The sequence below is a fragment of the Oryzias latipes genome, chromosome 14, assembly GCF_002234675.1.
Source record: "Oryzias latipes chromosome 14, ASM223467v1".
Taxonomy (NCBI): domain Eukaryota; kingdom Metazoa; phylum Chordata; class Actinopteri; order Beloniformes; family Adrianichthyidae; genus Oryzias; species Oryzias latipes.
This window is the reverse complement of record NC_019872.2, coordinates 28,265,944-28,293,753: the sequence shown is the minus strand read 5'-3', so window position 1 is coordinate 28,293,753 and position 27,810 is coordinate 28,265,944. Positions and strand designations below refer to the sequence as shown.

Genomic DNA, 27,810 nt, shown 5'->3' with positions numbered 1-27,810 from the left:
GTGGGTTGAGTCAGAGCGGGGGGGGGCTGCTCTGTCCCACACACCCACCGTCAGCGGCGACGACAAGCCGAAAGAATTAAAATAAAATAAATAAAAAACTGCGGGAGGGGCCGATTTCCACGGAAAGTTGCCCCGGGAAGCGTCAGGACCCGAAGCGTCTTCGGCATCCGCGTGCGCTCTTCGTTTTTTTCCGGCTGTCATTCCAGAAAAAGAAAAAAAAAAGAGCCGGCGGGCTAGATGCTAATTCGACACCGGTCTGCCTGTGACTCGGAGCGGTCTGTGCCTCCGCCCGCCGAGCCGCCCTCCCCGCCAGCATCCATATTTGCCTCCCAGGGAGTGGCAGCCGCCGAATCCGCCCTTCTTCTTCTCCCCGCCGAACTCCTGGAGGCCAGCCGGGATCCGGCACCCTCCCCCCCCTCCCCCGAACGGGATTTCAACCCAGACGGGCAGGTGAGCAGCAGTGATTTCCGGCGGGCCGTTGCGGTTCTGAGGCGTTTCTAACGGGGCCGTTGGGGTGTGAGTGAAGGGCGGTGTGGACCACGCTGCCGCAGTAGCGACAACAATGGATCCAACCGGCGCCGTTCCGTTCAGCGCGGCGGCAGGCAAACCTTTATTTAAACCGGTACAGAGAACAGAGAGAGCGGCGGGGATGACTTCATCCCGGACCGGTATTTCAGGGATGGAGACGCGCTGGTCTGGCTCGGAAATGGGCGTTAGTCTGGGTCAGGTGCTCGGTGTGGAATCCCGGGAGCAGACGTGAGATGTTCCCGGAGGTTTGTGACGGCGCTGGAGCTCCACGATGGGCTCAACGCCGTCATCTCCAGGCCAGGATCCTCTGGTCCTCCTGGGCCTGCAGTGGATCCAGTCATCCTGAGACCAGAAAGGCTCATAGATGAGGTCACTGATGTCTTTACCTCCTCAGAAAACGACTCATTGTTGTGACTTTTGTGTCTTTGAGCCTTTAGTGAGGATGTTCTAGTCATAAACATGTGGAACACAAGACTTCTGTGGTTTCACCACTGTTTCACCATTTCTACACCCCCCAGAAGTCCAGAAGCTAAAGACAACACACCAAAAACCCAGGTGGAACATTCATGATATGGAGTCAGTGCGTTTGCAATTGCATATAAGCCACTAATGGAGTGAAATGAAGCTCACGGACGTATAGAAATGTTGACAGAATGATGCTCCTCTGTAAAACTATTCAAGTTTAGCAAATGATGGGAAAACATTCCAGACTGTGGAGGTCTAAGGGTGTCTGGTTGGTTTTCTGGGTTCAAATAAAGGACGTCTTAATGTACGTCTGACTTATTTTATTTCAGCGTCTTCCAGATGGCTTGAGTTCCAACCGCGGACTGTATATGAGAACTGGACTAAGTGACTCCTCCCACCTGGCGTTCCAAACAGGAAGTAAACAACAGCTGTTACTCAGTCGTTTGGTCAGAATAGCCATTGATACCTTTTTTAATGCATATTCTTGATCATCCTCTTTTTTTTTTTAAATTTTTATTAACTGACCAATCAGGTGCCTCAATAAAAGTAGGCGGAGCCTGCTGGCCCCCCATATCCAACGTTGAAGACGTTTGACAGATTTCGTGTGGCTTCCTATCAAGTGGTAAGGGTGTCTAGTCTTCCAACAAGCTCAGTCCTGATTGGTGAGCAGTTGTCATAGAAACCCAGACCAACTTGGACCAATCACTGCATACTGACGGCGCCTGGCTTCAACTGGGTGACGTCCGTGTCGCAGTGAAATGGCGGCTGAATTGACTTCATTTGGTTGCGGCTGGATATAAACCATTTTCTATGGGTGACGTCACTCAGTCCAGTTCTCACACACTGTCAAGGGTCCAAGTCATCATCCAGTCTTCATATAGTCTCTACATTTCCATGAGGATAACAAACGCATCAAACTTTTCCATTAAACCATCCGGACGTGGATGGATTTAAACGTTTTTTCCCAAAAGTGTCTGTTTCCATGGAAACAGTGTCATCAACATCCCGTGGTGGTGGATGTTCAGCTCATCTTCCCTTTGATGTTTTGTCTAGAGTTCCACTACAGTTGTTTATAATTAATAGTGAATGTTTTTACATTTGGGTAAATAAGGGACGGTCCTGCAGAAGTCGCCCTTCGGTTAACTTTTACCGGTTTCCTGATGTGTCGTGTCTGATTTCTGCAGATAAACATGGAAGCTGAAGGCCTCCACTTCCTCCTCTAGAGCCAGATCCTCAAAGCCTTCGTCTCGTGGGAGGAGCTCTGAAGCCCCGCCCACCTCACGCTGCAGAATGAACATGCTAAAGTCCAGCGGGCTGAAGGTCCCCAGCCGTGGGGCCAAACACTCCAGCCCGGTGGGAAGATCCTCGGTGGGCGGGACGTCCAGCCCCGTGGCGCCTAAAGACGGTAAGCCACTTCCTCCTCCTGACCTCTTGACCTCTGGCTGTTTGTTCTGCTAATGACTCTGCAGCACAGCTGGACTACATTACACCCACTCCAGTCTGAAAATCCGGACGGGAGACCCTCCTTTCTGATGTTTCTCAGAGATCTTCTGTCGTCTTTTCTGGTTCTGGTGCAGGAACTCTGTCTTTGGGGGGGTTGCTTTTGATCTCATTTTAGCTTGTATGTTTGTTTCTGGGTGGTTTCTGTCGTGTTTGTAGCAGTCGGATGCAGCAGAGGTCTGAGGTGCAGGTGGGAGACATCGGCAGGAGCTGCTGAACACGGGAAAATGTGACGCTTTTGAGAGCGCCGAGTTAACGTTTGGTAGACGACGTCGACTGAACGAGGCTCCTGGACGGACCGAGTTTCAGCGTCCGTCTGCGTTGACTAACCCCAGCTGTTGGGCAGCTGCGGTGCATCTGCACGCTTCATCCTCTGGCTGACGGGACGGCCCCTTTCCACCAGATCCACGTGCGTCGGCGGCGCCTCCTGATGGCGGCAGGATTTCCTGCTCGCTCTGGCTGCTGTGGATGTGCTGAAACTCAAAGCCTTTAGGGTTCACGTCAGCAGACAGTGGCGTCCTTGTGTTTGTTTGAGTGTGACAGAGTCAAAGTGAGGCTGCAGACCTGCTGATTGTGAGCTCCCACAATCCCCGAATGCAGCCCCGGGTCTGTCGGCTGTGGGTGACCGACCCGTGAGTTCTGGTTCGGTTCAACGTTTCTTCCTGTTGAGGAGCTAAAAAAAGAACAAACCGGGATGATGTCATTTCCCGGTTGTGCCCTTTGGGTAAACCGGAAATGCTTCCTCAGAGGAGACGTCTGTTCTGCTGCTGCAGATGAACGGACCTCACGTTTTCTTAACATGTTCTCGCAGCATTTCCCTCGTGACGGAGGAAGCATAGAAAGAAATGTGCATTTCTGAGTATTTCTTTATGCAAATCGTTGTGAGTCAGAGGCAGACAAAAGAATGAACAAAAGATGGTAGAAAATACGCTGGGCGGAGCCACAAGCTCCCTGCTCCGCCCCTTTCTGATCATCCACCTGCAGACAGACAGATCCACGAACGGCTTTGTTTTCATGGATCAGAACCGGACGGCTGGACAGCTCCGATACCGATTGCCATTTTTGTTGAGTGGCTGTAAGCTAGTGGGAAAAGGGACTTTACAGCAGGACTTTGGTTGCTTTGACTGGAAGCTGGAGAAAAGGCCTGAGCCTCGTCAGCTTTAGAAAGTCTGTAGCTTCAATCGTTCAGGCTGAAGTTTAACTTGTAGATGTTTAGCACATCGACGCCCTTTTGTACACACGGCTTTTCTGCAACTTATCAAAGTGCTGGAGGTTTTATTTAGGTGGAGGCCAAAGTTTCAACCCCGCCTCATCCCAAAACGTGGAGTAGCTACCTTTGTCCACATGGAAAAACGTAACAGTTCTACAAAAAAAATGGCGGATATTCGCTAGTAATTCTGTGGAAAATCCCACAAAATACGATATTTTGAGGACTAATCTTTATTTTGACATTTCTAATGAGAAATATTCCCTTTACATTTAAAGGATGCACTCATTTGGGACATAGTTTGTTTGTTTTGTTCAACCTTTTCCCAAAAAGTCTCTGATATCGTAGAATAACGTATTTTTCTCATTCATATTTGCAGATCAGAGATTTTAAAGTTCTTACAAACTCTCCCAACTGTGAGAAAAGAAAATATACCAAAGGATTTTCAGTAAATGTCAAAGTTTTTCAGAAACTACTGTTAGAAATGGGAAAAATAAAAATTAAATCTTATTCTATTGACTATTTTATTCAATTTTTATTCATTTAAAGAAACTAAAGTCTCAAAAAATATCATAATATGAACGAATTCTCTTTCACGCAGCTTTACTGCGTGTTTACATTAAATACCAATAGATTTATTTCTACCTTAGTCCTAAATAATCCTGATTTGTTTAAAAACCCCAAACATTTTCCATGACACAGCGTGGAGTCCGTGAGATGAAACAGAACTTCCTGGAAAGTTTCAAGCAGCGGCTGAAAGTTGGACTTGGGTCAGTGATGCAGCTTTTGAATATTTGGATGTCTAAAGAGTTTATTTTCTTAGCAGTGAGGTCCATCAGAACCGGAGGTGGAGTTCTTGTTGTTTCCATGGCTGAAACGGCTGTGGGAAAGCCCGTGACCACGAACGGATCCGTTTCCTGCTTCCAGGTCACATGACCTCCAATCTGGGTGGGAGAGATTTCTGTCTGATGGTTCCGCCCCCAAAACGTATCTCAGCTTTTGACATAAAACACGCAGTTCACTGAAGCTGAAACGCGTCTAAATGGAGAAGTTGAAGTTTTCTGAATGAGATCCGGAGGTCGTGACCCTTGGCAGCCTTGTTTTCCAGTGAACGCTGCCTCTAATCAGTGGAATACGTAGCTCCAGATTTGGTTCCATGCTAAAGGAATCCTCCGTCTTCGTCTGTCACTCCTAAAATAAAGATTTATCACATTCATTTGAGTCGTCACAATCCGTTTTGTTGGCGTAGATGTGCTGACCCGTCCTCCCCCACTAATGACCAGACGTTCAGCCGCTTCATTTGAGAGCAATACATTGATCTGAAGTCAAAAGCATGCAGGTCACACCCCCCCCTCCATCTGGAGCCAGAGGCGGCAGGAGCTGGGACCGCCGGGGGGCGGGGCTTTTGTGGAAGATGATGACAAAGACGTGGAGTTTAAAGACGCCTCGTAACGATGAGTGCTTGATCAAAGAGGCGGGGAGGGGGGTCAACCGGGGGGGCCGAGAGGAAGCTGTGGGGGCTTCTTTGTGCCGAGCTGATGAATGGTGGGATTCAGACGGCGGTGGGAGGTGGCACAAGGGAGAAAGTGAGCGCTGTGTTTCCAGTCCTGCCTCGGCTGAAGATCCTTGTCCCCTCGCTGGGCTGTTGCCATGGCAACTCAGACCTGGTTAGCGCGGGTTCAAGCACTCTGGAGGCAGATCCTGCTCAAACAAACTCCATGAAGCAGGTTTTTTGGTTGGTTTGGGTCCAAAACAAAGCGTCTCTCACGAGACCCTAAAGAGCCTTTTACTTTGAAAGGTGATACTTCATCAAACAGGAACATGTTTAAAATGAAATAAAGTTTTTTTTTGATGATGAACTGAAGACCTGACGATGCTCAACATCATTTAGGAGAACAGTGAAGGTTCCAGGACTTTTGGTCGTCTGGATTCTTCTGGATGGACTTTCTTTGGATCATCTGTGGAAAATCCAACTTTTATTACATAAACTTCATGTTCATCCTCATGTCTGTCCTTCCTTTTGCCTTCTGCACCGTTCCATCTGAGTTTGTGTTTGGACAAGCCCCTGGAGGACTGGACTGCGTGGCCCCTCCCCTTGGCGTTCCAAACAGGAAGTGGCTCCAAGAAGCCAAAATCCTGTAGACGTCTATAGAGAAATAAACAACAGTTACTCATTCTATTGGTCAGAAGAACCGTTCTTCATCTGATACATTATTTTAACATCTTCTTGATAATACTCTCCTTTTTAATGATATTTTTTAAGTTATTGAAGTTCTAAACTGACCAATCAGATGCCTTAATAACAGTAGGCGGAGCCTGCTGGCCTCCCATGTCCAACGTTCTAAATGTTTGACAGGTTGCCATAGAAACCTGGCACAGCTTACCGTAGATATGTAGGTTTGTAACTTTTATTTTGAAGGTTTTGAGGGAAGTCGGTGTTCTTTTTTTACACTAGTTAAAGTTTATCTCGTGTGATTTTTTTTAAAACTTTACACGTCATTGTCACACACCTCGTGTGGTTGAAACAACACAAAACCCTCAACATAAAGGTCAATTTCCTGAGTTTGGGCCACACAGAAGCAGCCTGAGCCGTCCGACTGTTCCATCTTTTTACCTGTTCACCAAAACTCACAGTCATCCCGAGATACGGTACAGACCACAGGTTTTCACGTTTCCGGTTATGGTTTGTACCGTATAAACCTACATTTATGAAAATTACAATTCCAGAAAGGGCGTTTACAAACAATACAGAAGAAAATACTGTTTAACTTTGAGGAAAATACAGAAACTGAGAGATTGGACCAAAAAAATCTGATTACAGACCAGACTAGGAGTTTGTTAATAAAAAGTCTGCATTAAATAACCACAGCAAACGGGTTGAAATAGTGGATTTTTGTTAAACTGAATTCTGGCTGTTCTAAAAGGACCAAAGCTGTGCAGCCGGACCTAGAAAGGCCCTCAGAGCTGCTGGCATCAACGCCTTCCTGCAGCACAAAGAGTTGTTGCTGACGGTGCGACCCGCATGCAGACGCCGCCTGCGCCGTTCCCAGGCTGCTGCAGGACCAGGAGGCCGAGGCGAGCGGGGTCAGTCAGCAGCTCGCCGCTCTGACCCACTTTTCCGAAAGAATTAGCGTCCTGTAATCGTGTTCTGGACGCCACCACGCAGGCGTCTGTCTGGAGCCGTGACTGGATACTGAGCAGGAGCTCTTCTCCTGATGCTTTTATTTTGAAAAGACTTTCCATTTTTAATTTCAAACATGTTTACGTTATATTCCTCGTCGGTCTGTCTTGTCTTTTCAGGCGCTCCACTCAAACCCGTACCACCAACCAGGATGTCGGAGGAGGGCGATGATGTTTTGAGCGACTACGCCGTTGGCGAGCAGGTTTGGGTCAACGGGGTCAAAGCTGGAGTCATCGCCTACCTTGGGGAGACCCAGTTTGCCCCAGGGCAGTGGGCAGGCGTGATTCTAAACGACCTAGTTGGCAAGAACGACGGTTCAGTGGGCGGCGTGCGCTACTTCGAGTGCCAGCCCCTCCAGGGCATCTTCACGCGGCCCTCCAAGCTCACCCGGCAGCCGGTCGGCGAGGGGAGCGACAGCCACTCCACAGACTCGGCCCAGAATCAGACGCCGCAGAGCGGCGGCCCCGCTGGTCAGCGGGTTGTGGTGCCGCTCCGAGAGGGCCTGCTCAACAGCGCCGTGAAAACCGGAAACGAGTCCGGGTCCAACCTGTCGGACAGCGGGTCGGTTAAAAAGAGCGGAGACAAGGACCTTCGAGTCGGAGATCGAGTTCTGGTGAGAAAAACTACGCTGTGTTTCTTCTGATCAGTCAGGTCAGAGGTCATCTGGAAGATCTCAGAGGTCACATGACGCTGAATGTGTTTTAGTTTAAACCTGAAAGATTCGGATGAAATTTGGAGAGACGCAGAAACATCCAGAAAACCTTCAAATCAGGGATTTCCTCTTCAGATATAAGATATATGCTTCCTCAGGACGTCATCACAAAATCCAGATTCAGGTGAGGACATGCTGTCACTGTGGGGTCATTGAAACGGATAACTGCCTCTGAGTTAACCTCAGAACAAGTCCAGCGGCACACGGAGCAGCCTTTAGAGTCCTTCTTTCCATCCTGGCAACAAAATGTTTGCATCTCAGACTTTTGTATGTATGTGACTGGAAAGACACGCATGTAGTCTAAACCAGTGGTCCCCAACCCCCGGGGCGCAGACCAGTACCGGTCCGTGGGTCATTTGGTACCGGGCCGCTCAGAAACACTAAAATAACTTGCATGACTTCCGCTTTATTTATTTCGGAATCTGAAAGATGTTTTATTTTGAAAAATTGCCCAATTCTCTGTTCCCTCCGTCTATGTGACTCTTGACGCAGGCCAAGGCGCTCGTCTCGGTCATGTGACAGGATACCGCTAAAATAAAACCCAGGAACTAGCAAAATGACTAAAAAACAAACATCTTTGGAAAGTTTCTTTGCCAAATGGAAAAGGCCCAGATAGGAGACAGAAGAGGAGCCTTCCACTTCCAAAAAAAGAAAGCCTCATTTAATAGACAGTATCAGGAGTCCTACTTAAAATACGGATTTATCCCAACGGGAGATTCCCTCCAACCATTCAGCGTTGTGGTGAGTTGGATTTCCCATGCTCTTATTTTGAAGGCATTTTTAAATGTTATCATAGTGACCAGAGAGTGTTGCAGGCAGAGAGGATGTTGCTCAGGTCATAATTCGTGTTTATTATTATGTTTTGAAAATACCACAGTTTTCATGCAGGTCACATTATTTTGTTGTACTGTAGCGTCCGTCACGTGCACGTTTGGTCTGCTGTCAGAGTTCCACAGGCTGCAGGGGTTACTGTCAGAGCTGGCATCACAGGGAATTATAGAAATCAATCCCCTTTGCCTGCTTTGGTCAAAATAGGGTTAAACACGGGTGTTTCTTTTTGCTTACTGGTCCTTTCATCTGGCAGTTATGTTGTTTCACCCTTAGTTGTTTCTTCCTGTTGTGTTTACTGCTTTTTAGCACCATGAGTGTGGGAATGGGGGGGGGTGATGACACCTGTGCGATGTTCAATGTTTAGCGTGTCAAAATAAAAGTGCAGAGTACGTCTTATCACATGTCTCTGCCTTTAGTGCAGCGTTGCTGCAACGTGTGTCCGCCACTTATAACATACCGGTCCGTGAGAATTTTGCCAGACATCAAACCGGTCCGTGGTGCAAATAAAGGTTGGGGACCGCTGGTCTAAACTTCCCTGCAGGTCGATGAGGCTTCCTGTTTGCTACTGTGGTCCACTCTGCTCAAGTCCCAACTGCCCTTCCGGATGGATACGGAAAAACGAGATATCGAGCTGGTTGACCGCTCGGTGAACACATGTTTTTTACGGGCGACGGGTCGTAAGGAACACGTACAATACACGTAATGAAGTAGGTGAGGCGCAGGCGTGTCGTACAGATTTTTCATTTTTTTTCAACTCCACCCCAAATCCTACAGATTCACGGATCCTGTTAGTGCTGTTGGCGTGATGCGTGTGCGCTCTTTAGGCACCGCCTAACTGTGAAGCTACGTTCAAGTGACCTGTTCCAGTGTACAGAGTCTATGCACACGTGTGTACATGTGAGTTTCAGGCTTTGGTTTTTCAAAACTCTAGCATGTAACAAGATCCTACGAGTGCCGACAAAACGTGCGGTCATTGAACGCAAGTTAAAAGTTCAACCAGTTGAACTTTGACCAGTTGGGGACTCTGCTTTGGTAGTAACGTATGGATGGCGTCCATTTAATTCACAGAAGTGCCAACCGTTTGAAAACTGATCATGAAGGAGAAATTAGTAACTGCGGTTTGTTTCTGGCCAGAATTTTACGACCCGAGTCTTTCATATATCCTAATAAAGTTAAAGAGATAGTCTGGAGCGAGATTCACCAGATTTACCCCACTTTGACACAGATCTACACAACTGTAAGTGGCGGACATGCGCTAGTAACCAGTAGAAAAGAAGGAGACGCTCCGTGCTTGTCCGGCGTGAACGCCATGGTTTTAATGTGTGTTCAAGAATACACATCACATTTCGGGTGTGTACGCAGCCTTAGAAATGAGGAAACTAGACAAGCAGAGTGTAGTTTGTGTTGACATCCTACCGGCGTCCTATGGGCACTTGCGTAACACGTGCACGCCTCGTTCGTCCGGCTTATACGGACAACCAGTAAGAAGTCTGTACTCGCACCTTACTAGCGACTAAAGTTTGGTGAACAGACATCGTAGGACGGCATCAGCCATACGTCATACGTAGGTGTAGCTTCCATTATCCTCAGGAATACTTCGCAATACACTTACAAGGCGCACTACAATAGTACGTTCCATTTTCATGACGCCCCCCTCGAGTAGGTCTTCAGAACTGCAAGACACACCTTAACCCTTCAATACTGGAGATGTCGACACCCAAGAAGGACGCTCTTTGACCGTCCGTAAAACCTCGACAGTTGATGCGATCGACATGAATCGGCTCATTCCTGACATGTTGAGTCATCTGATTTACGTCGATTACGGAAAACTGCTAAGACGTTAGTTGCGTTGACGGTTGAAGAGTTACGTTAGTCGAAGGAATGTCAACTCTGCAGCTATGAAGCGTCTGGCGTAAAGGGGGTTAGGATGTGTTCGCTCCTCTTTCTGAGCCTCCACGGACTGGGACAAACCAAAAACCCACACGGGGGTGACCCTTACAGGTGCACGTGGCGAGAGCTTGACCGGACACAAAACTTTCCTGAAGGTCACACTTTTGGCCACGTCACCCCGAGTAGCACAAAAACAGAAGAAGAGGATGACTGTTAGCAGCCGGATAGGTAGATGGTTCCCTGCGGTGGGATGCCACTTCTTTCCTGGCACCTTGAGCCTGCAGCCGCCCATAGGTTGCCATCCCTTTCTCTTCTCCTTTCTGATCACTTTCCGTTAACGTTCCCGCCGCATCGCTGCGGGGTCATGTTGCTTTCCGTCTGCTGACGGGGTCAGGCAGCGCTCAGCTCCAGAAGCCCCGCGCCGGTCAATATCCTCAATCACTCTGGATTACTGTTAGCACTTAAGAGGGGAGCAGCCACTGCTGACACATTGATCACTGCATCCATCTAATTCCTAAGCCTCTCCAGTGTAATGGAGGCTGCTGCTGCTGCTGCTGCTGCTGACATCACAGTACACCTTAACGCAGGCGCTTCTCTCCATGATGGAGTTGAATTACATCAAAGCAGCAGAATGATGCTGCAGTTGATACCCGATCAGACTTTTTCTGAACCAAAGGGACGAATGTTCAACTGCAGCGGGTTTTCTTTAGAAGCGTGGCTGCAAAGACCAGACTCTAAAGCTCTCATCAAGGCTTTCCATGTATGGAGCTTCCAGGTTTCCGTAGCAAACCCACGTCGGACGGCTGCCACACCACAAACCGGATGCCAAACGTTTTTGTTTCTGTCCTGCAAAATAATGGGATGTTGATCAAAGCCGAAACGGCCTGGACCTCAGACCTGTTTTAGGTCAGTTTGAGTGTTAACGTTGGGACGGCGGATGCAGGTGAAGTTTAACCACAGACATCCCAGAGCTGCCTTCTTTCTGTTCCTCTGTTGTCTCAGAACAGACCGGTTCGTTTAGCCGTGACTTACCGTTAAAGGTCAACTAAGTGACGAAGCTCTGCCCTGAATTCGGCTTTTTCTGCGGAACGCAGAAGACAGAAGAACCAAATCTTGGGGCCAAAAGTGTGGTAGGCTTCGTCTGGTGTGAGGAGGCCCAAAGGTCAGCGAAACCTTGGTTGTGGTTGTAGATGTAACCTGAGAATTTTTGAAGATCGCTCAAACAAAACTCTTTATTTTCACCTCAATATTGTGGGAAAATATGAAGATTTTTGTTCTCTTCTTCACTGGTCTCCACGGTGATGACGTTTGTTCTCGGATCCTCAAAACGACTCTGTCATGTTTGGCCTGAAGGTTTCAGAAAAGCTTCGGTTGTTTTTTTCCTGTGAGACGGACTTCCTGTTGTCCTCATTGCTCTCAGGTGGGGGGCTCTAAGACGGGGGTCATTCGCTACGTGGGAGAAACCGACTTCGCCAAAGGGGAATGGTGCGGGGTGGAGCTGGACGAGCCTCTGGGGAAGAACGACGGCGCCGTGGCTGGTACAAGGTAAACGCACAAACGACGCCCCCAAATTCCTCCTCTGCTCTTTTTCCCTTAAAAGGAAGCCGTGGGGAAGGAAGTGGATCCATCTGTTCCTCTGCAACCTTTGCTGGACTCGCTTGCTTCATATTTGAGTCACATTTAGCGTCTTTTCCTTGATTCAGGTCACATTTCTGTCGACCAGGATCTGGAAAACTACAGAAAAGTGGCTTCAAAATCCTAAAAACTGGATTTTATTCTGTATTAGATATATAAATGGAAAAATACTGATGTTTGTTCATTAAAATGTTGAAAATGTCTGCAGAAAAAATCAAGATGCTGTTTTTTTAAGGAAGTTATTCTTTATTTAGTCTGAAAAAAGACAGCCTTTGTGTTTCCGGTGCTGTTAGTTCAGGGAAAGCCAGACTGTTTTAGGCGCCTTTTGGACTCTTTCTGACGTTGATATCACAGCTGGAGGAGGTCTTCCTGACGTCCCCTCTTCCCTTCCTGCAGATACTTCCAGTGTCTTCCCAAGTTTGGCCTTTTCGCTCCGATCCACAAGGTGATCCGCATCGGCTTCCCCTCCACCAGCCCGGCCAAGGCGAAGAAGAGCAAGCGGGTGGCCATGGGCGTGTCCTCTCTGGCCCACAGCCCCAGCAGCTCCTCCATCAGTTCAGTCAGCTCGGTGGCCTCATCCGTGGGTGGACGGCCGAGCCGCGCTGGACTGGTAAGACGGCTGCTTCAGGCGTCCACTGAGGGGGCGGGGCTGAGCAGACGAGGCGGCGTCTGACCTCCACGGGGAACCGTTGTGTTTTTGCAGATCAGCTCTTGAAGTCTTTTGAGGTGTAACCACAAAAGCATTAGCTCTGATCCCATTTCCCGCTTTCTCTCCCAGCCCCGCCCCCTTTTCTTACACCTGTTTTGTGATCAGAGGTGGAGTAAAGTTTTTGGATTAAGTATTCCGTATGAACATTGTCCAGATTCAGAGCATCTATTTAAGCTGCAGTCAGCCAACAGGAAGTCCACACAAAAAAAAGACTTTCAAAATAAAGCACTAAAACAAACAGCTACAGGAAAATCCCCGAAGCTCCGTTCACACCGGGCATGAGATGCTCCTTCAAGAATGCGTTTAACATGATTCTTGGATGCGCTTTTAACACACGCTGTTCAAAAGTAATGTATCATCTGCATAGAGACTAACTTTATGGTAGACATGTTTGGTTTTAATTCCTTTAATCCTCTTATGCTGTCTTATTGCTGCAGCTAAACGGTCAATAAATAAGAGCAAAAAGAGAGGGGGAGAGTGGGCAACCCTGTCGGCCGTCTGTTTGTTAGCTCTGAATGATGGATTTGGCCGATTCCCTAAACCCAAATTTATCGAGCACTGTAACGAGGAACTTCCAGTTTACTTTGTCAAATGCTTTTTCAGTTTTCAAACGGTTGGCGTGATGGGTCAAAGTTAAACTGGATTCAACGCGCCCCCATGGCTGTGCGTTTTGTACTTGGAGGCCACTTAAAAACTTGAGTGAAGGCTCGTTTTGAACGAGGACGCCTGAAACACGCATTTACAGACTTCATTGGAAGTGGTGGGTTGCAATCAGACAAAAACACAGGTAACTCCTTCAGAGAAGCTCTCAGCTACACTGAGGTGACCCAGGTTTTCTGAGGAAGACTGGACGATGAAGAGCTCCACACTCTTGGTTTGAAATAGTTTCATCATTCTAAACTGATCTGAAGTGTTAGTTGCGACGTGAAACGGATGTGAAGACTCTAATTTAACAGGAAAGAGTTAGCGTACATGCACGAGCATCACTTCTTTGATGATTTAGTTCCTTCTCCGGCTCAAATTTTCTTTTTATTTGCTGCTCAGGCTTTTTTTCCTCCGGCTTTTGGCTGACGGACCTGCAGCTGAAGCAGACCTCAGCTCTTTCTGCGTCTGCAAAGCGAAGCTTGGCAGAGAGCTGGGGGGAGTGGGGCATCGGGGCATCTCACATTGATTTTAGATTCTGGTTTTAGGCCAGCGCTTGGATGGAGAACACTCCCCCCTCCCACTTTCTCTAATTGCTGGCAGCAGCGTCGGACAGCTCTGAAGGCAACCTTTGTGAATTATCTGGGTGGTTGCACCGCGTGGAAAAGTCCGACATGTATATTTTTTCACTTTCATATTGTTTAAAGTCACTAAATGTGTCCAGAAAACAGAAGTAATGCAGGATTGTACTGCAGGACTTTCATAAATGTGTTCGGCGAATGACCAAAACAAGGAAAAATGTACTTGTGAGGAAAAGAGTGTCTCGGTTCCTGGATGTTTTGGAACAAAAGCTCCATTCTCTGATGGGCTGAAGCTGCACTGTAGGTTGGAAATCCTCACCAAGACCCCCCTCTAGTGGACAGATGGGGAACAGAACTTCTTTCTGGTGCCTACTGGATAATTCTTATCAAAAAACAAAACTTTATTGTTTGTCAGCACAAAAGAATTTATTTAAAATGTCTCTATTATTTAAGTTTAATGAGTCGTTTAGTTTTTGCCTCCAAAAATGTATTTTTATTGTTTACTTTTGTTGTTTTTTTAAGCTGACGGAGACGTCGTCCCGCTACGCCCGGAAGATTTCAGGCACCACGGCGCTCCAGGAAGCCCTGAAGGAGAAGCAGCAGCACATCGAGCAGCTTCTGGCAGAGAGGGACCTGGAGCGGGCCGAGGTTGCCAAGGCGACCAGCCACATCTGTGAGGTGGAGAAAGAGCTGAGCGTGCTCAAGACGCAGCACATGCAGGTGGGGAGGAGGAGGAGGAGGAGGAGGAAGAGGAAGAGGCCTTTGTAAAATGAGCTTTAATTCATTAGTAAGACACAGAAATGCGGCAAACGTCTCCACTTCCTGTTTGCAGTACGTCAACGAGAACGAGAGCGCACTGCAGCAGCTCAAAGCTGTGCTGGCGGGAGCGCAGAAGGAGAAGCTGGAGCTGGCCAATCAGCTGGAGGAGGAGAAGAGGTGACCCGATCTGGAGCATCAGGCTCAGCTGTCAGAAACGTCACACACAAAACCAGGCCGCTTGAATACTTTGGTCATGTCACTGCATCTCCACAGACTGACGGGGGAGCTTCTCAAAACGCCGTTTGTTTCTGTGACGCTCAACCCAACGGAGGTTGATGCTTTATCGGTGCAGAGAAAAGCCTTTCAAAATAAAAGCACACAAAGCTCTGCTGCCTCCTCATGTTTGTGCTGCTTTTTGAGAACTCTCTCTGCTTCTATAGGACAAAAAGAAGATGCTTTTCAAAGTACACCAGAACGTACATCTGTATAGATCCCAGTAGTTGCTAAAAAAAAAAAAAGTCAACCAGACATCAGTGAAAGGTCTACAGAAATAACTGTTTTTAAGCTAATTATTATGGAAAAAAATGAGATTATAATCAGGGAATCCTGATTATTTAAAACATTTTTTTGTAATCAAAGTCGTTTTTAAAAACCTATCGGCCTGATCTGGGCTGTTCCAACCATCCCCAATGATCCAAAGTGAGCAGGAGGGTTTACAGACAGACAGAGGACAAAAAACCCACAAAATAACAGCAGCGAGGAGCCAGCAGAGTACGTAACATTTCAGAAGGAACTTTTATCCAAAGCAACTTACAGCGGGGGCTGTTGTGGCTTGTCAAAGTCTTGGAATTGATCCCCTGCTTAATGGACTGGCAGCCCACTGATCTACAGCTTCCCCGTCAAAGAAAAAAGTTTTTTTGTGCTGCTGCAGGAGTCAGATCTTTAAGAGAAAACATGTGAGACAGAAAAAGATGAAGGCAGACGTAGAGAAAGAGAACGTAGAGGTGGTGATTCTGGAGCTCCTCAGAACCGAGGGTTTGGTTCTCCTGGTTCTCCTGGTTCTCCTGGGCTACTGAGGGAGATTGTTCTGTGAGAACCAGGCTGTATCAGAGATCAGCTTTGACGAACGTCTCCAGATCCGGATGTTTAAGCTGATAAAAACCTGATTCGGCTCCAGAAGATCAGACCTCATTCTTTAGTCCCGATTGGCTCAACTTTTAAAGATGGTTTTTCATCAAATCATCAAAACTGAAGTTTGCTGCTTGTTTTGCTGTCACTTCTGTCTTTGCTTGGGCCTTCTCCTGAATGTCTGATGTACTTCCAGGAAAGTGGAGGACCTCCAGTTCAGGGTGGAGGAGGAATCCATCACCAAAGGAGACCTGGAGGTACCTATCAGATCTCTCCTGGTCCGCGTCAGCAAGCGAAGGTTCATCCCAGCGTTCCCGTTTCAGCGCCGCGGGGTGGAGACTTCCGTTGGTAGATGACCTTGAAGGCATCGTGGAGATGAGGAGAAAGGCGCTGCAGCTCAGATTCACTGTTTCTGTAATCATGAGCTTCACAGCAGCTCCACAGCAGAAAACCACAAATCAGACCTCCCATCCTCAGACTAGTATCATGAATTCAACTTCACCATAATCTGAAATGTGACAGATTTATGATCTTTAGATGGATTTCTGCTGCAAATCTATAGAGATATTCTTAAAGAAAAAAAGCTGCTTCTGACTGAATCCTCTTAAAAAAAGAAAAGAAAGAAAAGGTTAAACGGAGAAATCTCCTGTATTCTGCCGTATCAAGAAAACCCTTCAGACTTCTAAGAACACGGATCTATGACGGGAATTCATTCTGTGTTTGGAAAAATGTCCCAAAAAATAGTTCTTTTGGAGATATAAAGGGATAAATGCTGAAATCTGAAAGAATTCTCCAGCCAAAAATGATGAAATCCTTCTCCAGATGCTAAATTATGTGCAAAACCATCCAAATAAATCCTTCAAAATAAGGTTAAGGCGAACAACTATAATTCGAAAATTCTTAGTAAATTCGTTTTTAGATGCTAAATGAATTAATGCTAAAGGTAATTGTGTTATTTAAATGTAATCAAATGTTTGCAGAAATGCTACATGGTAAAGATAAATGACAGAGACGCTCATAGAGTTTAGAAAATTGAAAAAAGAAGCAAAAGGTGTCGACTTTCACCCTAAAAATATGAGTTGAGCTTATGGTTACATCTTCAATTCTACATATTGAGGTCAAAAAGAAGCAAAGAAAACACAAAAATATGACTGTTAGATGGGCTTCAGTTTAAACACATTCAAATGAGAACTGAAATATAAAAAATCTGTAAAGGATAGAAAATCCCAGAACATTTGAAGAAAACTAAAAAAACAAAGATGTGATTGCTTAATTATGGTCTCCAGTAAAACATTTACTTTTAGTAAGAACAGAATAGGCACTGCGTTCAAAATAAAGCGGAATGCTAAACGATAATCAAGCTAAAGAACGCTGACTTGTTTTAGTGGAGTTTTTCATTTGACGTCTAAAAGACAAATTCTTACCAAAATAAAAGTTTTTTATAAAAATGTCAAAATAAAAAATCCCATTTTTATCATTTTTTCAATGAACTTCGATTGTGTTTTGAAGGTAAGTGTCAGAATGTCCTCAGAAATGGTGAATTTCTGCAGTTTGATGTCAGAATTGTGGCGTCGGCACAAAGTTGGGGGGAAAACGGCGTTCAGCATTCTTTGAAAGCACGGACTCCTGCTTCTGCCAACAGGGGAGACGCAGTCAGGCGGCAGCGTCCCAGCGGTTGGGTAAGACGCTCCAGGTGAAGAAAACCCCCTTCATTTGACTCTGAACTGTCTTCAGACGCCGTCCGGGACTTTAACCTTTCACACACTCGTTTCTCTTCCTGTCCTGTGCGTGGCGCTGTCGTGTCCTGGATGCGGTTCCAGAATCCGTCTCAGGTTTCCTGGTTCAGTTCAGATGAACGCGTCAGTGGTTGCAGGAGGCCGGACGGCTGCGCTCTCCTCTCACCTGCTTGTTTGGCTGCGCAGACGTTTGTGGCTGAGCAGCAGCTTAGCCTGATTCTGAAGGGGGGGGGGCTCTGCTGGAGCTGCTGCAGCAGAATCTCTTAAAAGATGCTGCATCGGCGAGATCCCAACCTAAATCTGATTGCAGATGGGATTCACGCCAACTTCTGTTTTTCATTCCTTCCTGAAGATAAATTATGAGTTTTTAGTTCATCTTCTGCCCTTAAAACTCATTTTCTCATAAAAATGTTGTCTTTGAAATGTGATAAATGGTCCTGTCAGCTCCTTTGTCAAGAAAGATTAAGCCTCAGCATCTTCAAGTACCGTTAATAAACAGGAAAGCTTTAAACTGCTCCGCTGCCCCCATGTGACCAACATGAAGCGTTAGAGAAACTAACTGAACATTTTTTTACATATTCTGCACTTCTGTGGTTAAAAACTGGTTTTTTTTTTGTTCTATAAACATTTTAAATTCTCATTAAAGAAATTGTGCTTTAGCTATTTAGCTAAAACGCTCCTCTAAGCCTTTTTTAAGTAAAGTGGATCATTTAAAGTTCTATATCTGTCTACTCTACTCTACACTACACTACACTACGCTAGACTACTCTACGCTACTCTACAATACTTTATGCTACACAATTCAACGCTACGCTACTCTAGTATTGTTTGGTCTACTCGACTCTTGTCTAGTTTTTTCTACTCTACTCTTGTCTAGTTTTTTCTAATCTACTCTTGTCTAGTTTTTTCTACTCGACTCTTTTCTAGTTTTTTCTACTCTACTTTAGTATTGTTTGGTCTACTCGACTCTTGTCTAGTTTTTTCTACTCTACTCTTGTCTAGTTTTTTCTACTCTACTCTTGTCTAGTTTTTTCTACTTGACTCTTTTCTAGTTTTTTCTACTCTACTCTTGTCTAGTTTTTTCTACTCTACTCTAGTATTGTTTGGTCTACTCGACTCTTGTCTAGTTTTTTCTACTCGACTCTTTTCTAGTTTTTTCTACTCGACTCTTTTCTAGTTTTTTCTACTCTACTCTTGTCTAGTTTTTTCTACTCGACTCTTTTCTAGTTTTTTCTACTCTACTCTAGTATTGTTTGGTCTACTCCACTCTTGTCTAGTTTTTTCTACTCTACTCTTTTCTAGTTTTTTCTACTCTACTCTTGTCTGGTTTTTTCTACTCTACTCTTGTCTAGTTTTTTCTACTCTACTCTTGTCTAGTTTTTTCTACTCTACTCTTGTCTTGTCTACTTTACCTACCCTACTCCACTCCCCTTCTCGTATTGTCTGCTCTACTTTAGTTCTGCCTACATTACTCTGCTCTTCTCTATTGTACTCTACTGTACTCTACTCTGCTCTACATTATGTTGCCCTAGTTTTGTTTGGTCCACTCTGAACACGACTGATTGTAGTTTGTTTGCAGCCACAGAAGTTTAAGTTTTATCTCCTCCGTTCAAAATGCAAATGTCATTATTTCATCGATTTGGTCTGGAAGCAGAAAATCCTTTTCAGTGAGGATCAGAGGAAACCAAAGAATGTCTTGCTGTCCACATCTGGATGATTTATCAGGTCTCCAGTCTCTGCCAGGACCTTCATGTCTTCTTCTCTGCCAAATCTTCTACTCTTCTTTTCTACTTTTCCTGTTTTATTCAGCCACATTCTGCTTTAAGGAGATCAACAGCAGCGATGTTCTCTTCTTCTTCCCGCATCAGCAAACCACGGTGCAGGAGCAGAGTCGCATCGTGCAGCTGGAGAGGGAGCTCGGCCTCCGGAGAGCCGAGATCCAGGAGCTGCAGGCGCAGCTGGGGCGGCGCGCCGAAGACGGACACGTGTTTGCCGACGGCCAGCCGGAGGAGGAGCACGCCGCGGCGTTACGAGCAAGCCGGCAGGAAGCTGAGACTCTGAAGGCCGTCGTGGAGAAACAGAACCTGGAGATCAGTGAGATGAAGCTGAAAGTCCAGCAGGCCACCAAGGAGAACGTGGAGATGATGGAGAGCTGGAAGGTACTGGAACACAACCCCACCTGGGAACCAGTTTGAACGTTTGAGGTTTAAGCTCCAGAATAAAGGAATCTGTAATAAATCAGCTCAGTTATGTATTAGAAATGTTACTGGAGGATTATTGGAATTATTTAACAATTTAATCAAATTATGTTCAAGTTACATAAAAAGGAATGAAAGCCTTCTTAAAACCCACATGCTGGAAAAACACTGACTAAATCTGATCACTGTTAGAACTCTGACCGTCAGAATCTGGTTCCTGTCCTCTGCAGGCTAAATTTGACACCTTAGTGAGCGACCACCAGAGGTCCCTGGAGGAGCTGAAGGCCTCGCTGCTGGGCCCCGGTCAGGCTGTTCCAGACGGCGCCGAGCAGAACGCCCCGGAACTGAGGAGCACCCTGGAGGGCCTGAAGATGGAGCACCAGCTGGAGGTGGAGAATCTGAAAGCCAAGCACAAGATCGAAGCGGCCATTCTGACCAAGGAGCGCGAGGACCTGAGCGCTCGCCTGCAGGAGGCCAGGGACCGGCTGGCCGAGGGCCGCCACGCGCCCCGGCCCGAGACGGAGGCCGCCGAGAAGCTGCAGAGGGCGGAGAGGAGGCTGGCAGAGATGGAGCGGCTGCAGGCGGAGCAGGACAGAAGTGCGGTGGAGCTGCGCGACAGGCTGGAGCTGTCAGAGAAGAAGATGACGGATTACCAGGCGCTGCAGAACGCTCAGGCAGAGAGCCGAGGAGAGATCCAGAGGCTGGAGGAGAAGCTGAGGGTGACGGCAAACCAGCTGCAGGCCGCGCAGGCGGACCGCTACACCTCGCACGATGCAAACGTGAGTCCCGCCGCCGCCGCCGTCCGGCAGACGGGCAGCATCCTCCACCTGCATCCTCACTGCTCTGTGTCCTCACAGGTGATAGAAGACAACGACATGTCAGCAGAGAAGATGAAGCTGAAGCAGAACATTGAAGGTACATCTACACACTGATACTTTGAAGGTTTGTTTCCTCTACAGTAAAGTCCTTTAGCCTCTTTTTCTAAAAGAAAGAAAACATCAGAAAGGACTAAAGAGGAAACTCCCTGATCTGGCTTTGAAGTTGGAGAGTAACCCAAAAACCCAGACTTGGTGATGAAAATCAGCCTCTTCATCGGAGGAATTCAAAACGTAACACTTTGGCCCACTGAACCGGTAGAATCTGTTCTTCTGTGGGATTTCTTAAAATAAGTTACGGTGGCGTTCTGCCCTTTTAACCCCGGAGAACCCAGGAGCAACTTCCTTCTGGGGTTTTGGAGTTGATTAGAGAATCTGTTCTTTGCCTGTTTGTTTTGGGCGGAAACAACTAACTGGTCAAATGCGTACAAAGAAAAAGATGAAATAACAGATCTTTAAAAGAATTTAAAAAAAGGAAAAAAGTCAGTGGTGTAATTTGACCTGGTGGGTTCTCCAGGGTAAAAAAAGAAATCTCATATTAAAGTAGATTGTTCTGGTTATTTAAGATAAATTTGTCTAATAAGTAAATGTATGTATTATTACTTTCCAACTTGCTGTTAACAGTATTTGTACTTTGTTATGAGTCAATCAAATCCATTCAGTTCCACCCTGATCATTTTGAAAGCGTCCCGTCGTCTTTTCATGATACTGATGCTGCTTTTAGCCAAAATCCAAAAACCTGTGTGGTTATCTGGGACATAGTTTCTGCAGGAGTTCACCCTCTAAGGCAGGGGGGGGGCAATTATTATTATTATTAACTCGGGGCCACATAGGGTTCTTAAATTGGATAGAAGGGCCGGACCAGAAGCAGATGAGATGAGTGAGAAAGACAAAACATGGAATCTGGATGAAAACATTTGGATTGAAAATTATATTTTAAAACAGAAAATTTTAGAGCCAATTGCACCAAATCAATGTATGTATCTCTGTAAAACTTGGAGAAATGCTGCATTCATGTGATGTTTGAATGATGGGAAGAATGAAAAACAACAGATCTTCAAACACCACATGGATGCTAGAGCGGAGGCCTCAAACTTTTTCTGTTAGGCCATAAGAACTCTTTCTTTGAACTTCTTTGATCTTTTTTTTATTGTAAAACCCTATAATCAAGTTTTATTAATTCATGATCCTTTAATAAAATAAATAACATCAATAAAAATGACCAGACGTCTGTTTCTCATCCAGTAATAATGAAAAAAGCAAATTTCTGTCTCCTGCTGCAGCTAAGCAAATCTCTGCGTTACCGTCTCACCAGAAAACAGAGTTCCCTCGTTTATTGCAGGAGTTACGTTCTAAAATTAACCGTGTTGAGGAAACTAACCAACGGTTAGGGGGAGGAGCTAGTCACTAAACGCCGTCCCTCCTAGCAGCTCGTTAAAGAGCCGTCAGTCTGACAACAACCGCCAGCTGTTGTGTGATTGGTCAAACATGTGGAGTGGGTGTGGCTTATTCTGACCGTTGTTTCTGTTTGTTCACAGAAACGACAGAGAAGCTCCTGAAGAGAGAAAAAGAAGTTTCTACTCTGACGTCTCAGCTTGAAGCTCTCAAATCTCAGATTGGAGGTGAACGTTCTTCACTCTGGACTCCAAACTCACCCCGTTCAGATGCTGCTGCTTTAGTTACTTCATTACTTACTTTTACTTACTTAATTACACATCTAGGTGTGTGATTTATCTTAATTTATTTACATATTTACTAAATTACTTACTAAATTACTTTTACGTACTTACTTATTTTCTTATTTTTACTTACATAAGTACTTACTTTTATATACGTAATTACTTATTTATTTCATTACTTACTTACTTAATTACTTACATTTACTTATTTATTTATTTACTTACCTACCTACTGAATTACTTTTACTTGCATTATTACTTACTTTTACGTACTTAATTACTCATTTTTTAATTTACTTAATTACTTTTTTATTTAATTACTTATTTAACTTAATTATTTATTTACTTTCTGACCGATTAAATTAATTTAACTTAATTACTTTTTTTATGTACGTACTTATTCAGTTCTTTATTTATTTACTTTTAATTTCATAATAACTTACTTTTACTTGCTTACATACTGCCTAAAAACTTACTTACTTTCTTAATTACTTACCTATTTCTCTACTTACTTTTTAATGTTCTTACTTAGTTACCCATTTATTGAATATTAACTGATAAGATCAAACTAAACCTCATAAACAGAAGTTTAACAACAAATGACGACATGAAGAGTTGGAGAAGGACTTGGGTTGAGGTTTGACTTCTTATCGAGTCCAAACTTCTTCTTTTTGTTTCTGAATCTGCTAAAAGACAAAGATCAGCTTCCGGCTGCTGCTCAGCTCTGGATCTTCTCCTTCAGATCCATGTTTTCTAAAAGCAGCTTCCAGGTTTCCTCTGGAGGTGGAGCTCAGCTTCAGCTTGAGGATCCAGAGACTGGAAACAGTCCGGATGGGTGATGTTGTCAGCAGGAAGGCAGGATGAGGCTTTTAAGCTTAGAACCTGCTTCTCAGAGCTTCTCTGACATTGTGGCTGTTCTGCAGGGGGGTTTCAGAAGGTTTTTGGGTTCCTGGGGCAAAACCCCACCCAGAAAAGCAGCCAAATAACACATCTGCCCCCTCTTCTTTACCCCACCCTAAAGCAATGTTCTGCTGAAATAAATGATCAGACAGGAAATCATTTCCAAAAACCTGCAGAAAGACGTAAAGTCATTTCCAGAGATCCCAAACGCAGGCGGCTCTGTAGCTCAGCGGACCACCAGTTCATCCATGTTTGTGTGTTCGACTCCCTCACGGTGAACGTCGGCAGCTCACCGTGGGATTCAGGTTTTTGCTGGGATGGTTTGTGCCTCTCCATCTAAGCTCAGGAGAACCGAAGACTTCCTCGCAGACGGTGACGTTCGCGTCTCAAACTCTGGTCTGAATGACGTGTTTTGGTTCTGACGTCAGCTCTGGAGGGCAAGGTTCGACTGGGGGAAAAGAGAACGGAAGCACTGGCAAAGGAGAAGATGCGCGTGGAGGCGGAGCTGGAGTCCATGACCAAGAAGTCCCATGATGCATCAGGGCAGTTGGTCAGCATCAGCCAGGACCTGCTGAAGAAAGAGAAGTAAATGTGGATTTTCTTCTCCTACCCTGTTGTTCTCACAGATGTGACTGATAAAAATCCTTTTAGGACTGATTCCTAGAAGATAAAGTACGGCAGAGTTTTAGAAACATTTCATTAGACCCAAACTAAATGTGAAGACGGACGCTCTAATGCAGGAGAGGACTTCATCTTCTCTGTAGATATTGACTGATTGGAATGTTCTACATCCAAAAATATTCTTCACACAAAACAGAACAACATCTCAGACTCTACAAGCCTCAGGAGGATTAAACAGATCTGTAAACTGTACTGAGAGCGGCTGTTGTCTATAAAATCTCCAGATTTAAGCTTCTGTTTCTGCATCTGAACAAAAAACCCACAAAATTCTGGACCATCAGGATGAGGATTCCTCATTCCAGCTGCCGGCACGGTGGTGGAAGAATCATCATTTGATTGTCTTTCAATCTTTCGATGAATAATTGAATTTATTTCAACCTATCAGATTGTTTTTGTCGTACACAAAAGCTGTTTGACAAAACTTCAAAAGCTGCTGCATGAATACAAAAAATATAAAAAGTATATTTTTGTGGATCATGAATCCTGATGAGACTTTGTTTAAGGTTTGAACCACTGAAGCAGAAAAATCCAAAGTGTATAGAAACTTGTATTTACAGACGACAGAACCTCGGTCAGTGAAAACACCTCCAACTTTAAAACAACAGAAGACAGTTCTGCTCCACGGTGAAGGTCTGCAGGACCAAACCTGGATGACACAAACACGGCTCTGAAAATACCACCTTAAACCAAGACTCTAGTGTTAAACAGGGGGGGGGATTTGGTCATGAAAGCTGACCTTCTGCTGGTTTTTATCTTCAGGAGCCTGAATGAACTCCGGGTTTTGCTCCTGGAGTCCCATCGCCACTCGCGCGACGTGGAGAAAGACCTGAACCGGGAGGTGCACAAAGCCGAGTGGAAGGTCAAGGAGCAGAAACTTCAGGAAGACATCAAGACCCTGAGAGAAAAGCTGCTGGTTCTGGTGAGGAAGATGAGGTTTTACTTCCATCCGGATCCACACATTCCTTTATTTGTGGCACTTCTCTGGACTTTCATGAAACTCCAAACTAAATGCCTCCATGGGGAATGTAGTCGCAGTGTTTCTCCTGTCAAGCTGCTCTAGATGCAGCCGAGACGAAGGAGATCTGCAGAGAAACGGAGCCTAACTGATCTCTTATTTCCCTTTTTGTAGTTCATGAACCCATGAGTTGAAGCAGTTCTTTGAAATCTGTAAAACTGAGCTGTAAAAAGGGAGCACTTCCATTTCTTGAAGATAATATATGGCCTGATGGATGTGGCAAACATCAATCCTGGAAGGAATTCAATGTTTAACAATGACGTCAAAAAAAAGACTGTTTAAAAATGTGCTGCATAAACAGCAAAAAGAGCCTAAAAACCCTTTAATCTTAAGACAAAAATGACTTGAAAGTCACCAAATGGTCTCTCCATGCAGCAGCAATTTTTACTCAAGAAATCTGATCAAACTTACCAGGAGGTCCACAAAAGTATTCAAAAGGGCAAAAAATAAGCTAAAAAATGACAGAATTACTTCAAACGGAATGTTCTACATCCTGAAAACGGTGTATTTTTGCTCATTCTAAACAGAAAGTTTGTGTTTGGATTAACCTAATTGTGGTTTATTTTGATTATAGTGACAAACACTAGTGTAATAAATGGAAATGACTCATTTTAGAAGAAAATGTGAACAAGATGTGGCTCTTGGTCCATCTTAATAAATCCTCATAAAATCTAAAAATTGTACTTATTCTTAAAACAAAATTTGATGTTTTTGTTTTCAAAATAAGGAGAATGAATGTCTGTCTTCAGTACTGTGAAATTTGAAATGTTGAAAAGTCTTGAATCAAGTTTTTCTGTTGCAAACGGGTTTGGACTCATCGTAACCATCATTTACTTATTTGTAGATCCCAGCTCTCAAAAGATTCTCCATTGTGGTGATTTAAATAAAAGCCACATCAAAGCTGGCAAATGTCCACTAATAGGGTTTTAGATCTTCCAAAGGTTTGACCTGATCTGAGGAGTTCAGCAGATGAAGTGGGGTTTTTTTTTTTTTTTCCAGGGGCGGGAGCGATCCTCCCCGGATCACCGACGCTACTCCATGCTGGACCCGATGGCTCTGGATTCTGAGGTGAACCGCCTGCGGCAGCGGCTGCTCAGCACGGAGGACGCCCTGAGGAACGCCTTGGACCACAACCAGCAGGTGGACCAGCTGGTCCAGGCCATGCGCAGACGTCCCGATAAAAGCCCGGTGAGACATCGACAGACCCACTCCGATGATGACAATGGAGGACATGGATAAAGAGGATAAAGCTGCATTTCTGAGTAGAGCTGGACGATGTGAGGAAAGCTGCCACATCAGTGATCAGTATTGCATAGACGAACATATAAAACAGTTCAAACAAAAGTCAAAATAACCTAAACTGTGCTCCAAATGACCCACGTCTACATAGGAGGGGTTCTAACAGAGAAGTGCTCCTCCTGCAGACACATAGATAAAGTTCATCTGTCACTCACCTAGGTGTGTGAAATTTGTCCTCCGCTTTCGGGGGTTTAACCCCCCAGTCCAACCCCTTCATGCTTAGCGTCAAGTATGACTCGGCCTGGATTCAAACTCACAACTTTCCAGTCACAGGGCGGACACTCTAGCGCAAGGCCACTGAGCCGGACGTCTTTGATTTCCTCGTCTGAGCTGGAATCTGGATCTGAACTGTACGCCTCTGATATGTTAGGTTGTGAGGGGCTGTAAGCTAGCAGGAGAGCATGTGAACGGAGAGCTCTCAGCCATGGGGAGGGGAGCGGGGGTTGCTCCATGCCAACGGTCCCGCCCACAACTCAGGGGATAATTTCTAAGGAGCTCCTTCTGCTCTGCAGAAACTGTGACCGGCGTCGTCATCATGAAAAAACCACTTAGAAAAAAGATCAACAGACTGAAATAAACAAGGGTTACTTCCTCCTTAAGGCCTAGAAACAAGCAGAGAAGCTTTAGAGTTTCCAGTCAGCTTGTTATACACTGAACTAAGGTGCATTAAAGGGTCCATTTGACCCTAAAACCACAGCAGTGTAGAAAGGAAACCCTCTCTTTGACTACCTTGAGTCAGTCTTTTGCCTGTCTATTTGAAGCAGACACACACTGTTTATAAACTATACTAATATATTTTGGTCTGTATGTACATGTTGAAGTATTTGGGTCTAAAACGAAGATGGGAATTTCAAATAAATCCATTTTTGTGGTTCATATCGCTCTTCAAAGGAACTTTAAACATCAAACTTCCGTGTTAACAATCCTAAATAGATTCAGATTGACACCGGTTTGTGTTCTAGGTCCACGGAGCGAACTCGGCCAACGGGATTCACCCCCAGGAGTCAGAAGATGTTGGTATCGCCTCTTTATGCTGCTTTGAGGTGGATGCCGCTTCATTCCTAACCGCTCTGCTCCGTGTTCAGGGACAGCGCTGATGGAGGCGGGAGAAGCCGGATCCAGACCGACGGAGGACCGACTCTTCCCCCCCCCTCCCCGCAGACGTTCCCACTTCAAACCAAAACCTCTGAGCTGTTGGAGAGCAACGAAGAACGCTTAAAGTAATATAAAAACGGACGAGGAGAGATGTTGTCGGTACACCTGCTGAAAACCTTTGATGCTTTATCGTAGTTAGAAACTTCTGCAAGAACTTTTGGACCGCTCTGCATCTCGGTCCAGAACCCCCAACAGCTGACTTGACAAAAACATGATGGCTTCCTTTGGTTTATTTATCACTTCTGTTCTAGAATCCACTGTATGTCTGCAGAAAAGCTCATGAAAACTCTTTTGGATGGAAAGTTTTCCATCTCGTCTTTTGATTGGTCAAAAACGAGCAAACAAACCCTTCAAGGCTGTCGAGATGAAACCCAAGTGTCCAGAACCGAAGGAAGGAACCAGGATGGGGAACCACGAGCAACGATGTGACGATGGGAGAAAATACTGTAACTCTGAATCCTTTCAGTCATTAAAGCTTTTATATGAAAGAGTGGAGCGCTGTGA

General features: G+C 45.4%; 1 protein-coding gene across 2 annotated transcripts; it reads left to right on the top strand.

The window, feature by feature from the left end:
* clip2 (CAP-Gly domain containing linker protein 2) lies at positions 1–27,810 on the top strand. Of its 2 annotated transcripts, XM_023962325.1 has the most exons (18): positions 1–450; positions 2,178–2,398; positions 7,001–7,494; positions 11,735–11,859; positions 12,346–12,559; positions 14,404–14,601; positions 14,714–14,817; positions 15,965–16,025; positions 17,411–17,461; positions 19,373–19,663; positions 19,933–20,481; positions 20,560–20,617; positions 22,116–22,199; positions 23,585–23,741; positions 24,597–24,756; positions 25,852–26,040; positions 27,114–27,164; positions 27,237–27,810. In XM_023962325.1, the coding sequence occupies exons 2-18, from the start codon at positions 2,284–2,286 to the stop codon at positions 27,246–27,248; spliced, it is 2,913 nt and encodes a 970-aa protein (XP_023818093.1). In that variant the 5' UTR covers positions 1–450; positions 2,178–2,283; the 3' UTR covers positions 27,249–27,810. The 2 variants fall into 2 exon arrangements, with proteins under 2 accessions (XP_023818093.1, XP_023818094.1); XM_023962326.1 differs by lacking the exon at positions 17,411–17,461 and having other exon boundaries at positions 2–450.